At 46.2% G+C, this 16419-nt stretch overlaps 1 protein-coding gene across 4 annotated transcripts in view; it reads left to right on the plus strand.

The window, feature by feature from the left end:
- LOC8026993 (serine/threonine-protein kinase MRCK alpha) overlaps nt 1–16419 on the plus strand; it is a 187130-nt gene that overhangs the window by 128682 nt on the left and 42029 nt on the right. The window contains exons 26-33 of one of the 4 annotated variants that reach the window (XM_029966709.4): nt 1641–1742; nt 1834–1898; nt 3936–4075; nt 8159–8240; nt 8297–8440; nt 11912–11984; nt 12950–13021; nt 14974–15054. In XM_029966709.4, the coding sequence (XP_029822569.1) occupies nt 1641–1742; nt 1834–1898; nt 3936–4075; nt 8159–8240; nt 8297–8440; nt 11912–11984; nt 12950–13021; nt 14974–15054 (759 nt within the window). The remainder of the gene's footprint in view (nt 1–1640; nt 1743–1833; nt 1899–3935; nt 4076–8158; nt 8241–8296; nt 8441–11911; nt 11985–12949; nt 13022–14973; nt 15055–16419) is intronic. The other 3 variants (XM_029966711.4, XM_029966710.4, XM_029966712.4) reach the window with 3 other exon arrangements.

The following is a 16419-nucleotide window of genomic DNA, read 5'->3' on the forward strand; positions in this document are numbered from 1 at the left end:
TGTCGACTTCGGCTTGGCGGCGGCCTCCGGGGCAACGGGGTCCTTGAGCAGAGTGCCTGGCCACCATGAGACTGGCCCCTCCACAGAGTGGTGCACCGGAGAGGGACTGTGGTTGCGACCCAGCTGCGACCGCCCTCCCGGAACGATGCGGGGCTGGAAGTCCAGTGTCACTGAGAACTGCACCCCGGCGTCCTGCGTGGCGTCGCGGACATCCCACAAGGCTCCCCGAGCTGTGGTTCCTGCCGGGGAATACGCTGCCAGAAGACGAGGAGCTCAGCCCAAGCTGGTGTTTGTCCAAACGGCGACTCCTCCTTTCATCCCTCCCAGAGAGGACCATTCGGTGCACACCAAGTTGCGTCTCGAAGCAGCAGCCGCAGGGGCGATGACGCACAAGATGGGAAAAGTCCAAGGCGTGCGCCCAGCGAGGGAGCAGTACCCCAACACCAACAGCGACGCCGCACACAAAAAAAAAAACAAAAAAACATTCAAAGCAAAAACAAGAAAAACAAACACTGAGGGTTCCGAGGCACCCTCCAGGATAGATCCGGTCGCCAGCGCCACCCACTTGGGAAATGGCGAATCGGCGGCGGTACGCGATTTCCTACAAATGGTCCGTCAACGAACCGAGTCCAGCCTGGTTCTTTCACGGGAGCGGGATTCCGCTCCCCGTTTATTCGTACAATAAAACACAACACTACAAAACACTCAATCTAAACTACAAATACAAGCTACATTACACAATTATTTACAAATGCACGTTCAGGCTAAAGCTAAACACAAAGGAGGCCCTTAGGCCTCGCGTCCCGCGATATCCTAGATCCGGTCGCCAGCGCCACCCACTTGCCTGCCAGTGCCTGCGTCTCGGTCGCGTCCGGAGTTCTTAGCGGCCTCTCGCCCCCTGCCCCACCGAGTATATCTATCGATGGGCGAGGAGGTTTCTCCTCGCCTGCCACGGGGGCGCCTGCAGCGCCCTCCAGTGGCTAGGAGAGAAAGCGGCGCGTCGGGAGCCGAATTCGAGATCCCGATCGACCCCGCGGCAACACGACCATGTGATCGTGTCGCGGCCAAGATTGGCCGAATGGTTTGATGGGCGCCCTCGTGAATTCACGGTGCGCCATAAGCTCTGCAAAATATTTATTTTTATTAGGTACATGGAGCGTCATTGTCATGCAGCGTATTAGCCTAAGCCGATTGAATGGCCACTGTCGTTATTAAAAGGGGGCTCAAATCGCATTCAAGGCATACAAACGGGAGCGTGAAACATACGCCAGTTTGTTATATTCATTATTTCGCTACATTCAGGTCCGTAGTAAGTGGGTTTGACTGTAATGTCTTGAACTTCTTTCTACCAACTTTTGCTAATTTCATACAACTTATCACAACTTCACTGTTAAGGAAACTTGCGATAAACCTCTATCTGTGGTGCAGTCAATTTGAGTTTACAAGTTGTGCAGAAACGCGCAAGAAGCTGCCTGCTCCTAATCTCGATGTCTAACAATTTCTGATGTCTCTTTTGCCATTTCATGGTAGTTTAGTTTGTTTGGGTAGCTTTAGTTTGGGGCAGTTGCAGAAATAGCTAGCCAAAGACTTTCTGTATCGTGAGCCTGAAACAAACGGGTGCTCCCTTTCCTGGCTTGCAGTGTGTGGCTTTGCCTGCCACGTCACGTGTCAAGACAAGGTGCCTGCCGTGTGTCCAGTGCCAATGGATCAGAGTGAGCAGACCTTCTTTCAGACTGCCGCCTGTACGTTAAAGGGCGTCTACAGAGATAGGATAGAATTGGGGAAAGGCTTCCTGCAAGGGGGGCTGGTTTATGTGCAATGTTTGCATTTCAGCAAAAAGGCCGGTTGGAATCGACCCAACAAGAGGCGTGGGAACAGCCTACGAAGGATATGTCAAGGCGAGTTTCTCACAACGTTGCATTTCATGCAGCTTAGTATACGGAAGGCCTACTGCAGACGCAGTCACTTGACGGGAGCTTGAAATGTGCAGTTAATTGTCCCTTGGGTTGATGGAGTTGTAGGTCTTAGAGAGACCTAAAGCTGAATTTGTCTTGCATAGCTAAAATCAGCTTACCGTAATATTCCAAGAAATAGTGTACCTAAAATCAAGAGCAAATTGGGTGAAAATGAGGAGTGGGCTCATTTTTTATGTAAAATCGAAAAAAGTTGAAAAAGCATTTTTTTTAGATAATGTTTTCCCGCCAAACTTGTCATAGCGGTGAGGAACAATGAAGCAAAGATAACTTTACTTCCCACTCAGCAATGTTTGCTTAAGTCCTGCCACAGCTAACTAGCCACATTTACGCCAATGTTGTCATTGATCCGAACACTATGATTATTAGGAGTGGGCTATCTTTCGATGTTTAAAAGAAAATAGCAAATCAAGCCAAAATAGGGGCTTCACAAGGCATTACAATGGTCAACATTAACTGAAGAGCGTGTTGGTAACAATGTCTGGTAACAATGACTGCCAGTCATTACAATGAGCCCAGCCTTTTAATGAGACTGATGATATTTCCAACGTTTGAGTTTATAATTGTAACAAGTAATGAAGATATCCCAGTTATTACTGACCAAGTCCTAACACAGACCATTCCTTGCCCTGAAAATCAATGAAAGAGAAAAGCAACCAGTTTTTCAAAATACACAGTGTGTTTTTTTTTTTTTTTTTACAACGAAGCTGTTTATGGCTAGGGTTCCGTGGATTTTTCGTGTGTGCAGTGACTAAAACTCTAGGCTTGCACCGCTGCACGCACCGCACGCACACGCCTTCCCCGTGTAAAAGATTCGAAGTAAATAGCCTAAATAAAGCATTGACGAACGTGCGTGCAAGATTCCATTTGTTTTAGGCTTTTGCTTTAGAACAGTTGCCACTGCAGACGCTGGCACGTGCACCACGTGGAACACCATTCCCTGCATTCTCCTTGATGCTTGGGTAATTCAGCAAAATGTATATTCAGTAGATCAGTTATCAATAGGCACCATTTTTAAGATCAGTAGGCACTCAGGTAAATAATAAAGGTTTCTCAAAGATTTGTCGCTGTGCAACCCGCGTCGGCCATGTCTACGCTTGCACCGCCCTCTCTTTGTCGTCGTTCCAAGCACTTGCGTGCCTAGTTTCCTTTCCTTCCACTTTCCTGGGGTGGCGGTCCCAATGCGCGTGTCTACTCTCTGCCGGGTGGCGGTCCCGTCCAGCGTGTCTAATTTCTTCCGGCTCCTCGGGGCGGGTCTGTGTCGTGTGCTAATCAGCTTCGCTGCTCATCCACTGTCACAGAGTGGAATGGCTCATGATTTCTTTGTTTCACCTTAGCAGGATAAGCTTTTAAACCTGTAAACAGCAACAATAATATGTCTCATCTTATTAAATGAATTTTCACGCATAAACCGGAAGTTTTTAATAGGATACCAACGAGTAAGAGATGGCGCTCAAATAGCTGACCGGAAGTCACTCGAAGATTCCGGGGATTGTTGTGGGCAGCATGAAGCGAAACCTCAGTATATTTTTTTTGTTGCGTGTCCACGAGGGGGAAAGGGATGGAAGGGAGGGAGGAGGCAGGGTGCGTCGCGTCCCCCTTCCCCCGTTGCGTCGGAGCTCAGTGACTTGTGAGCTCTATGCACTCGGTGGGGACAAGAAATTGGTCACGAACGTAGGTTGAAATTCTCTGGTCACAATTGTAGAACGACCCTTAAAATTAATAAAAACAACACCGGAAAAAGAAGAAAGGTGTTGGGTTATATTTGAATAAATACGGTAGTGTATACAAAGCGAGACAGAGAAACCGAATCATCAAATTACCCGGTAGATGCTTGCAGGGCACTCATACTATCTGGTCGTATCTCAGTTAGATGTTTCGGGACCTGGGAAATCGTACGAGTTGTGCGGGAGTTTAAATAAACGGATATGGAATGATGGAGGTTGGACTTCGCCCGTGCAGGTGCCCAAACTGGGCGGCGTGAAGAAAGGCTGGCAGAGGCAGTTTGTGGCTGTCTGCGACTTCAAGCTCTTCCTGTACGACCTGCTGCAGGAGAAGAACGTCCAGCCGGCAGTGTCTGCCTCCCAGGTGCTCGACATGAGGTCGGTGTCCGCCCCCCCGCTTCCTTCACTTTTTCCCACACGCCTAGGAAGTATAAGTGCCCGACCTTGAGGAAGCGAAGGAAAGCCTAGATGGCTTCGTATGCCACAAATGATGCGAGTGATAATCGAGTCTGCGTTTACTGGTAGCGTGTCTTACAAAGGTTTTATAGCGAGACCCATCCAGCAAGGCTTTTCTGTTTGGGGTAAGGCTTACACAGTGGGTTCTTTTTTCAGAGTCATTTTTTATGGCGATAGCTTTTACGGGTTCTTTCCAGCACTGGAAACGACGTCTGTCGTCGTAGTTGTCGTCATTACAGCGGTCTTAGTAGGGCATAGGGTGCTTATCGTCGATATTGCCAATTGCCCAAAGAAGAACGCCCGCCACCGCAGTGCTTGGGATGTGATCCCGGGGCACACCGCGTGCGAAGTGGACGCGTTAGCGCAGATCTACGGCACAGCTTTGACAACCCACCTTTTGTGGAGCACACACGTTCGCATTCGTTCTCACTAAATGGTCACATTTGCTGACACGCCACGATAGAAATTTCTTCGTCATTCTTAATTAATTATAAATTTAATCCGAGTTAGTCGTTAAAAAAAGTAGGAGTTGCACGTGAATGTACGGTACAGTCATTGACATGGTGAAGTGGATCGGCATCGCGTTGACGCACTGTGGAGTCTGGATGATGAAGCCTCTCGATGAAGTCATCGTCAGTAAATCCCCGCCCCAAGCACCAAATGCACCAAAGCTTGACGAGATTGGCCACTAAGTGGCAGACACATCTGTCTTTGCGTTGCAGTGTGCTGGCGTCGCACTCCGTGCAAGACACTGCGAGATGCGCAGGTGGCATCGCTGACGCGAGCGAATTGGTGCCGCGTGCATCCACTAGCGGTGACGTTTGGGAAGAAAGGCCTCTTCTTCTACGTGGTATTGGGTAAGGTGGCGTGACGCGATGTCGCAGATGGCACAATACAATGACAGATGGAGAGATGGATGGATGCGGCCAAACCCTTTTCATCGGGTGGCGGCTTACACCTCCCAGCTGAAGCTTTTAATTTCGACGATTAGGTTCAATTAAATTTGCAATTACGAACGATAAATTACTTTTTATCGCAACGTTGCAGCATCTGTGGCCATCGGGCGGGCGCTACGCGAGTCTTGTATGCGCTGCGTTTACCGATTGCCGATGAAGGGGATTCTCAAAACTGTGGTGTAGCTCCGCAGTAATGCACCCACTTCTCACATGGCGGACCCAAGTCGAAATTCTGAAAACGCGGTGGCGGTGGGCAATCTTTCTTGGGCATTGGACGACGCCGACAACGGATGCCCTACGCCCTACGAGGACGACTGCAACAACGACGAACATCATTTTCGGTGGTGGGAAGAGCTCGTAGCAGCTATCGCCATAATTGATGGCTTCGGCTATGCAGTGCAAGCAGCCGTTGCCCGTTTAAAAAAGTTTGGCAGTATCCGTCCGTCCAATACCGCCCAGACGACAAGGCCCGCACATTACGTCGTCCTTACTGGATCCCCGAACCGCCTCGAGCAGCAGACGTGCCGAAGTTCGACGAGAATACGGTTCAGAGCGACAGATGCGTGCGTCTTGGCGTTGCACTTGTTGTGAGACGCTGAAATGCATGCTAACGCCGACGCCGACGTGTCTTGCCGGAGAACGGCGAGGTGCATGCTCCTGAGAACAAAGCCGAGAGACTTTGCCGTCGAGACCCTGCAGTGGATGAACGCAACACCGACGCCCAACGATTACGCCGTGACGTGCTGCAGCTATTGCTGGGCACTGCTCATTTTTTTCTTAAAAGGCAACTCCGGACAAAAATGTAACTAATATAAATGACTGATATCGGTTTAGTGTCACGAAGTATGCTCGCAGCCGAAATAGCCGTGTACCCCGCTAAGGCCAATATTGAAGATACGGCCAGCTGCTTTTTAGCGGGCGGACAGCGGGTTAGCTGTTATTCGAGGAACACTGGGCGATGACGTAGCATCGGTGCTTCCCTATGCCTTTTTGTTTGTTTTGTAAAGTAGTGTCTAAAGCTGCTTCCCATGTTTTTATCTTTTTGTTTTTCGTTTTAGCAGTTTTTGTTAGCTTCCAGTGTATCCTTCCTTGTATACGTAGTAGTGCTCCTTAGCATAAACTATGCAGTCACGCTGTGCTGTTCTGCACTGCACCACTGCATGAATGCGCTAAATGCTAGCGTCATGAATGGCCCTAGAAGGTAGCATCCCTTGAGCGGAGGATGAACATGCAACATGCAAGAGCATCCACCATAGGTTGTCCGCATTTAAATGAACCTAGCGATATAACTAACTTCTCCACCGTGCAAACTGTAGGGCGTATACTTTCCGGTGTTTATTTATGACAAAAATCGGTGGATGTTTATCGGTGTTTATTTATTTCTAGAATACCGGTGCTTTTCAGTGAATTCTCTCGTGCAGATGCTAGAAACTGTGATTATCGGGGAAAAAATTGCGAATGTAAACGCAAGAGCAGAGATTCTGAAAACTCCTAATCTGACGTCACTTCTCGGGAAGGAGGGGCTTCGGCGCTACTTTAAAAATTAATTTCTGCAACCTCCGTGCACCAAATTGAAAAATAATCTTGATATTCGTGATCCCGGAGGCCGAATGAAGGCCATTAAAGTGTTTTTTTTTTCGCAAATACAGAGCCGCTTTCGCTTTAGTTTCCCTCTAAGTAGTGAGCTCAAAGTATCCTGGTTGAAAGTTATTTTAATAGGAAGTTCTTGCTAGGACTCTGGAGTTGAGACAAGCACATTCAGCCTCTTGCACTTCTGACCAACTGTGTCATTACTCTGCAGAAAAGATAGAATTGGGCGCCTGTAAGGCAAAACATCAGTGAGTGCCTTGTAAACGAAAAACGACCATGAAGGGCTAACCGTGGACAGACACTTTGGTTCAAGATTTACAGAGGGACAAAGAATTTCAAACTTACGCTGTGGCTCTCGCACTCTTCAGGAGGGCAGAGAAGTGGATGACAAAATCTTGTACAACGTTGAACTCAACCTGTCTTATTTCCTCGGCGAGCGTGATGTTCAGGAGATGGGGCAGGTTTTTGAAGTGCGGTGCCATGAAGTCTGCATGGAACAGTTGGATGTCCCTGTGCAGCTTGAGCATGTATGATGCTAAGTCCCAAGAAATGATGCACACATCACCAAAATTCTTGCCAAGCTTCTCGTGAACATCCTGCTAGCTTTACGAAAAACAATCCCGTTCGCAAAGCCTTACCGTTTTCCGTAAAGCCGCTAGCTTTACGGAAAACAATCCCAATCGCAAAGCCTTTTCATATAAATGTATGCTCGTTGCCAAGCCGTGCAAGCGTGTGTGCATGGTCTAGTTGGTACCATCAGATGTCGCATGACGTCACATGTGGCTGTGACGTCGTGACCTTATTGACCCGGTAAATTTCTCGGGAGAATTTTTCAATAAATTTGGCTGGTGAATTTTATAATGCAACTTGCAATGCAATTGCGCTGTGGTTTTATGGTCTCACCGACGAGAATGCCGGATTTTCTGCGACACGAGCTCCTAAACGCGATTGTGTTAATACGCACTGATCTGTCCTACATATGCTTTGTATGTACGATGCAAAAGGCTAAAAGAGAAGCAGCATACATTACACTTCTCGAAATTGACAGCTTGGCTAGGTCGGCTGCACGTCGTACCGCATACCGCAGCATCAACGTGACGTCGTTGCCGTGCAGGGGATGATCGGTGTGTCTATAATCCTCTGGCACATAATTCTGGTTTTTGTAGGCACTCAAAACGAAACATTGAGCCACAATATTTACAAAACTATGCGCAATATGGAGGAAAAAAATATACCTCGTAATTCAGGGGCACCGAGCGAGCCGAAAGCAGTCGTAATCCCAAATTTTAAAATATTTACCAGAGTTGCTCTTCGAGGCACAATCTGGGGAGAAGTTTGCAGAGAGCTGACTCGGGAACTTTACCTCGTGAGACGAGCTTGGGGAGACTCATTGCGCTAGACTTTTTTCGTGCAAGGCATACCCGACGGGAAGCTTTACTCGCGCCGCCGTGTTTCCCAGGGACGAGGAATTCTCGGTCACCTCCGTGCTCGAGTCGGACGTGATCCACGCCAACCGGAAGGACATCCCGTGCATCTTTCGAGTGAGTGCCGCCCCCGCGGGTCCGCCTGGCCTCGATTAACCTTGCATTGCCTCCAGGTGTCGACGTCCATGATGGATCCCCCCGGGCTGCGCAGCCAGACGCTGATGATGGTGGACAAGGAGAGCGAGAAGGTCAAGTGGGTGGACGCCCTCAATGAGCTGCACCGCATTCTCCGCCGGAACAAGCTGCCCCACAGGACGGCAAGTGCCCCCCCTCCTTTCGCGGCATCTGTTCGAAAGAGGGCAAGTGCCCGCCCTCCTTTCACAGCATCTATTCGAAAGAGGGCAAGTGCCCCCCTTTTTTGTGGCATCTGTTTGAAAGAGGGCACGTGCCCCCCCCCCCCCCCCCCACCTTTTTCGTGGCATCTGTTCGAAAGAGGATGCCAAGAAAAAAGACGTGCGTCTGGCAAGGAGGAAGGATGCCTTTTTTTAAGAATGCGTTACGTTGCCGGCTCATAGCAGTTCTTTGTAATGCAGTCCTGTAACGGTAAACTGTCGCACGAGCGCCGCATTGGCGTTTGGCACGCTCGCACATTTGGTGGGAGGCGAGGGGGAAGACCCTGAGCGCGTACTTCAGAGCAAGTAAGGAGACGCAGAATAGCAGGCTCAGATTTGAGACTTCTGGGGACACATACTTTGTGTTTAGCTCCCTCTCGAGCTCCAGCTTCGGCGGAGCTTTCTTTCGGAGACGCCGTACCTGACTGTGCTCGCACCGTTAAAGCATAAAACGCGCATTGAGTTTTTCTGTGCGACGTTGCCGCGAAGCAACGCGCAATTCATTCTCTGTTACCCCTGCCTTTGCCACAATAAGGCAGAAAATAGTAAAATGTTTCAACTATTTTTTATGCGCCAAGGCGATTATTGAGCACATCTTCTCAAGAACAGCCTAAGCGGTTGTTTTGTCTCTTTGCTCCTTGCTATTGTCCCTGCTATACTACAATTTTGGGGCAAATAGGCTGTAACAATTACAAAGCAAAGCATCCTCAGTTGATTAGAATGGGTCTTTCTCCTGTTTTGGGAGGAAGACAATGAATGCGTTGGAATCCGCACTCCTTCACTTCTACTCCGACGCTCCAAGTTTTGTACTCCGAGCACAGCAACTAGACGGAGCAGGGCGTATGGGAACGTGACGCACCGAATCTGTCGACGAGCTGCACGAGCCCTCGGGGATACGGGTGTCAGAAGCCAAAATTATTTTGAAGATAAATTAAGGTGTGCGTAGAACGACGGAGGGTAAATTAAAAAATATGCTGACGTTGTAAAGTTTTATTGAATGTTTTAACCCCTTAAGTGACTTGGACGAGCTTAGCTCGTCGCCCACTTTCTGGCTAAAAATGCCGTGGACGAGTTCAGCTCGTCCAGTGGTTTTTTCGGTTGTCCTCAATTTCACGGACAAGCTGAAACGTCCAAGTGGTTTTGCGGCGCTGATCGTAGATGGTAGCACTCGTATTAGCTGGCAAATATTTTTTTCGCCTACGCTGATTTTTGCCTAATAAACTTTTCAAATTTTGTGTGTAATACTAGAGGAGTAACAATTCAAAATAAAAAAAAAAAAAAAAAAAACTTTCACTTTTAGGTTACTTTTGGAAAAAGAAATTTGGCACTTAAACTTAAGGGGTTAATACTCCCAGAAGGTTTAGAGATTCGCCTCGAGCACATGGGCAGAAAGTTACCCCGACCATTCTATTTATTGACCGTGCATTTTGCTCTTGAACTCTTTTGAACCATGGTCAAAAGCGCTAAAAAGACAAACACGGGCGGCCGTGTTTGTCTTCTTTCTTGTGTTGTCTTTTTAGCACTCTTAAAGGGGTACTCCACCGATTTCTTTAGCTACCTCAACTAACTATATTCTCTGACTCCCCGGCCTTTACTCTCTCCGGTATGCTATTTAGAATCGCGAAATTCATAATAGGTATTGTGAAATCGGCAAATGAAAATGATGCAAAAACCAACATTCAAATATACGCGCACTTTTCAGTGCCGTGACGTCAGTGGCAGGCAGGTTTGCCAGTCGAGCAAGTAGTCTAAAAATAGAATATGCCAATCATTTGTTCTGTGCTGGAGCGCGGGTACTGCAGCGAGCTTCCCAAGCATTCATTTGACACCATGAAACTGCTTCGAATCAGTTTAAAACAAAATCTACAGCCTAAAGAGTGAACCCCTGCCTTCCACTGACGTCACTTTTTCATTGTTGCCAGTAGAGACTTCGAGCTTGAAAAACACGGTGACGACCAAAACTGTAAATTCAATAACTTCGCGAAAAAACAATATTTTGACCTAATATTTGGGATACTATTTTCGCGATGTTTGTTGGTTAGTTTAGCAAAATTTCAAGCAAATCGGAGACAATAAAAAAACCTGTGGAGTACCCCTTTAACCACGGTTCAAGACGTTCATCACCAACTAGCCAAACTACTAGTGCTTTTACAATTCTTGAACTCGCTCATCGACGCAGGAAACTGTAGAAGTTTGTCAAAGATTTTTTGTGGTTCCGTCTTGCAGTGCAAGACGGAACCCGTTAACATGCCACTGGCACACCACCGTTCAATAGATAGCACATCAATTCGTTTTGAGGCACGACGCACAAACAAACCTTTTTCGGATTGCTAACTCACATGTCGGCTTTCCAATCGAAGCATCTTTATTTTCTGAGCTAAGCATTCTAAAAGAGACAGTGGTCCAACCGCCTCCTCATCTCCTTTTCTGTCAATGTGCTATCGGCACGCTATCGTTCGATAGAGAGCGCATTAATTCGTTTTTAGGCAAAATGCACGAAGAAACCTTTTCCGGAATGATAATTGTTTTCGTGACTTTCAAATTAAATTGTTTTTACCTGCTGGATTAAGCACTATTCAGCTGAAAAAGTTTTTGCGGTCCGACTATATCCTTCATCTTGACAGAGTTTCTGTCAGTGCAGCCATCTTGTATGTGGACATGACGACGCAGGGTGCGAAGCAGTCACTTGTGCTCCGATGAGAAGGAAATTAGAGTAGCTTCTACAGCAACACCCCTACAATGTTTAGTTAATATGTCGTTGGAAAACTATCACCATATTCAAGATTTTTATTTGCTAGGTATGTAGCAGAATGCATACAGGGTGCGGCTATATAACGTTTTTCCTAAAAAGTCATTTATTTCTATCAATTTTCTCTTCTGCAAAATTGGTCAACTTTTTGGTCTTCTGTGTCATCGGCAAAATGTCGAATGTTTTATGAAAGACATCCATAAAGTGACAAAAAATTTCCATAGCCGCATTCCTTATTAAATTTCAGTCAGGAAAAGGGAAGAATGAGCCTTCCCTGTCTTGCCATTATCAAACGATAGAATGACTAAAATGGAATTTATACAAAAAAGTGGAACGGAGAAAAATGTGTTCCAAGTGCTCCAAACCCTCTTCTTTAGCTTTGGTGGACAGAAAATAATTTATAAAAAATTAACTATGCAGTGTAAACTAATTAAACTTTTTGGGAATACTCTCTAGATGTTCGTAAATGTAAATATGCCATTTTTCAAGATCAACAATTTTTGCAGAAATTTTTTTTTTTTCTGGGTGTGTGTCTTCCCTTAATGAATGGAGCGCCAAACTCTTTCACTTAGGAGCACAGACTTAAATCGACCATCGACTTCTGTCTGTAACAACCCTCAAAAAGCCTCTGTGTGCCTCGTGACCAGGTGTTCCAAGCCAAGGAGATTCTGGACAGCACCCTCGTGATTATCAAGAATGCCTTATCAGCCACTGTGATAGGTGAGTCACCGTTTGGCCTGGACTCACGGGTCATGTGATCCTTCGTTTTGGGATGGGTTGTTTCAGTAGCGCTTCATTAGGAATGTTACAGAAATGGACACCAGACATAGCAGTGTTCAGCCACCGACCCCTTAAAAACAAAAATAATCCGCATAATTTCTGCAAAACAGCGTGTAACCTTCATTATTATGAAGTAACACAGGATTAGGAGAGGAGATCAAAAGGAACATTCGAGAGAAATTAACCTATGCAGCAGACTCCACTGACACCTTGTTTAGCTACTACTAGACATATTAAGAGCATTGGTTTTTAGTGTTTGCAAAAATTGTCTTGCTTTGTATGTTTATGCAGCTTTGATGTTTGTATGCCTCAACGGGTGACCGGTCTCTTAGCTGTAGATGAGAAATTTAGCCAGTGCAGTACAATCGCTAACCTGGGGTTTTTAACATGCATCATGCAGTAGTGATTACACGAACGCGTGCCGGTACAAAACTCATCCAGATCGAAACGGGCGGGGGCGGTGGGTATCGAACCCAGGAGGTTCCCAGCGCAAGCTTTCGCTCCACGCTCTGAGCTAAGACGCGTTAGCCCACTCAGCCACCGATTCCCCCTAGTGTTTGCATATCTTTTTCCTCTGGCACCTGCAAGCAATGGGCCTGTTCACTAAAAGAATAAAAGAACTGAAAAAGTAAGGGTGTGTAGGAAGAAAACAAGCCCACTGTCCAGTGCCGGCTTACCCGTATGTTCCATATTTTCTTTTTGCTTATGGGCTTCAGTCTGTGCTCATTTACAAGATGTGGCACAACAGCTAGGTTTGGGGGACTTGGAGGACGACCACACTCCTGAGTTACAGAAAGCTGTAGCTGTAGAATGAAATCTGCGCAACGACAAAGTCTCGCGTGACTTTGGTGTGGCGAGTAACGACCGTGGAGGTGACTCGCGCCTTCTTCTGCTTCTGTGTGCAGACCCGGACCGGATAGCGCTGGGAACCGAGGAGGGGCTGTACTGCGTCGACCTGGACCGAGAAGGTGAGGGAGGTCTGGAACAGTCTTTGATCACCTCTTCGCTTCATCGCTTCTTTTCGCTCCAGCACGTTGCTCTTCCCGCGGCAGGGTGGGCAGGCCTGCTCACAAACCAGAGTCGCCACTGGGAAACGCAGGCTCTGAACTCTTTGGCCAGTGGAGTAATGCACGAAGGAGATGCGCAATTTCTCGTCAATTGGTCATTTGGCTGCGACACATCGTTTTAGTCTCTTTCATAGTGACGCAGAGGTTACTTAGCTCCTCAAATTTTCGAAAGTCTGTCCCATAATATTGAAGGGTTTTGCTCGCAACAAATGCTTTTTGCCTACGGCCAATTTCTGTCTAATCGCATTGCGCGCAGTTTCTTTGTGTCGGATCTAATCTGGTCTGCCAGAACAGACCTCGTTTCCCTTTACGGAAATCACCGAAGAAGAATGCGGAGATAGGAAGAAAAAGCCAGAGGCATTAATAGAAGATCTTTACAACAACAAAAAATTATTTGCTCTTTCAAATGGATTAGGATCTTGAAAATGAGTTTCTGATATAAATTTGGGTCGCAAACGTATGTGGGCAAGGACTCCTTAGATTTTTTTAGGTTTGTTCATAAAAGTAGAACCTTAGTCATAAATGAACTCGCATTTACGCAGAAAATTGCGAGATGTTTTGCGTGTAGCGGCCGGCACGGTTGACCTGACATAGCTTGAAAGCTCAATTCTGAGATCTTATGGAGGTAACTCAATCTATCGGCTCTAAGCACACCAAAAAGCGTGACATTACACTCGTGGACATACGATTTTTCTATTAATCTTTGACTGAGGCACGCCCCTCTTTCTGTGCCTTAGAGGAGGCGCCGGGGGGGCGCCATCAGACGGTGTTTTCAAACTAATTGCTGTTTATGTCTTCTACACCCAAAGATTTAACATTTTTCTTAAAATATAATGCACAATGCACCTAAAAAGGGTAATACTAGTAACGTTAGAAATCGTTACACAAATAACTATTTTCATTGGTCAAATTTTATGGATGTGGTGGGGACCCAGGATGCCCTCCCCCAGGAGAAAATAGTGTCCATGTATTTCTATTGCTGCAAGTTTACTAGGATCTCTTGTGATCTAGAACTACTCATTTTTATTGACTAAAACCCAGCAAACAATGTGCCATCAAAAACCAGCTTCAGGATGAAGTAACAATAGACTAACTGAGCACTAACGTAACGTGAAGAACAAAATGTTGAATTCGGAATTAGCTGTACATATTCAGGAATGTGACAATAGTATGCTTGATTGGTCAGGAAAAGAAGGGATTTGCAGAGAGTCTAATAACATGAAAGCTGTAGTGAAAGAAACGGTTTGGATACATGTGTCGGGCAATTGCATCAGTCGAGCTTCAATGCAACTCTACAACCAGTCTAAAATGTTTCTGAAATTGTAACTGAAATTGAATGAAGACTGTTCATGTTTTTTCGGTGGTTTGCTGTCTTTGTTTTAAAACTAGAAATACAATTCCACTTTTTTTGTTGTTGTTGGCAAGTTTTATATGCGGAGAACCAGGCATCTTGTGTGACTTTGTTCTTCTGTTCCTTTGTGTGTCTGTGTGTCAAAGGGCTTAGTTTTGTTGAGCTGTTTGGGTCTGGTTCGCTCTTACGCCAGTGGTTGAATAAGTTTTGTTAGCTGAGTTTGAGACACTGTCTGTCTTCTTTCTTGTGTCCCTTCTAATTTATTTAAATTTTCTTTCCAGTCTCAGGGTTTCAACATCATGAGTGACAAAAGCACCTTTGCCCTAGCTTTGAGCAGTTGTCGCCCCATGTTGATTGACATGCATTTTTGGTGCTTTCTGACGCGTTGGCTGGGGAGCTTGGTCTCAAAGATGGGGAGGTGTGACCAAGGGGTTGATATGAGTGGCACCGTGTGAGCAAAGGCTCCCGTGGGCAGCTCCGGCTGAGTTTGGCCCTTCCTTTGATACTGCAGAGATCGCTCGGATCGGGGACGGCAAGAGGATCGCTCAGCTCGAGTACATTCCTGACGAGCAGTTGCTCATTGCCATAGCAGGTGAGCTGGCACGCACTCTTGTCTCGTGATGTGGCACGTCCTGCCTTTATTATTATTATTATTTTGTTTCGGTTATCTGCTCAGGCAACTTTATAGTATAGGCATGTGCGAAAAGTAACACCATAGGCTCTACGTTTGGGTGTCACGTACAAGCGCAGCGGAAATATACCTTTAGATTCAATAAGAAAATAGAGTTTGTGAGTGGTAGTAAAATACTATAGGTGTGTTCTTCTCACACCTTATGAAATGAAATGCTTATAGATTTTATTTGTAAGAGAAATTATCGATCTCTACAGCATTCAATAAAACTTTGACAAGTACAGTGAAACCTGCACTAGCAAGTGGTTCAATATAGCAAAAACTATTTGCAACGAACTTCCACGATGCGTTCGTTTTAAGGCCTTCTCTTTCTTTCTTATCTCTTCACTTCCGCCTTGTAAAAATGCGCTGGAAAGCTTCTCTTCTTTTTTTCTTTTTTCATGCGTGCAGAGTTTGTTCTTTTATCTTATTTTCCCCTTCTGAATCACTTCTCTTTGTGGCAAACGCTTTGGGATGAAAAGTTTTTTTTTTTATGTGCGTGCGTGCAAAATGCATTTTTTAGCTTTCTCCCCTTCTAATCGCTTTTCTTCTCTAAATTTTGTTCGCAACTTGAGCTTCTGGAGTTTTCTTTCTTTCCTACTTCTTTTTGGGGGGAAGGGACAAGCTAGACGACAATTGTTTGCGCGTTTTGGAAGCCTTTCCGGGGAAAAAAGTCAGATATAGCCAATATGTTGTTTGTTATAAGAAGTACTTTTTATTTGAATTTTACGTGAGTTTGATACCGACAATAATTCTTTTTATGTGGGTTCATTCTAAACGGGTTTCACTTTATACTTAAGACTGCTTACGTGTAGGAATGTGAAAGTATTATAGTCTCGCGAAAAAAATGTTTTCGAGTAATTTTTCTACACATATTAAAGTTTAGGACGACGTATAGGATGACGTTGAGGACAACTTGCTAGAGATCGACGCCAAGTATGGCGTCTAGGACGACGTCAACGACGACCTCTCGGACAGTTTATGACAGCGTCGAGGACAACGTATAGGACGACTTCTAGGATGACGTCAAGAACGATCTCTAGGATGACCTTAAGGACAACGTCGAGAACGATGCCTAGAGGACGATGTCTAAGACAACGTTGACAACAATGCCTAGAGGAGGACACTTAGGGGGCTGTGGCTTATTTGCGCAATTGGCCATGTTTGCCTGCGGTAGCCGCCGTAGGTGTAGACGCTGCTGCCGATGTCAAGGCCGTAGATGTAGACACAGTCGCCTCAGTCCATCGCACGAAGCACACAACGAGCACAAATGAAGTCCGAAGCGCA

This window comes from Ixodes scapularis, unplaced genomic scaffold, assembly GCF_016920785.2.
Source record: "Ixodes scapularis isolate PalLabHiFi unplaced genomic scaffold, ASM1692078v2 PGA_scaffold10__122_contigs__length_95168666, whole genome shotgun sequence".
In the NCBI taxonomy this organism is placed as follows: domain Eukaryota; kingdom Metazoa; phylum Arthropoda; class Arachnida; order Ixodida; family Ixodidae; genus Ixodes; species Ixodes scapularis.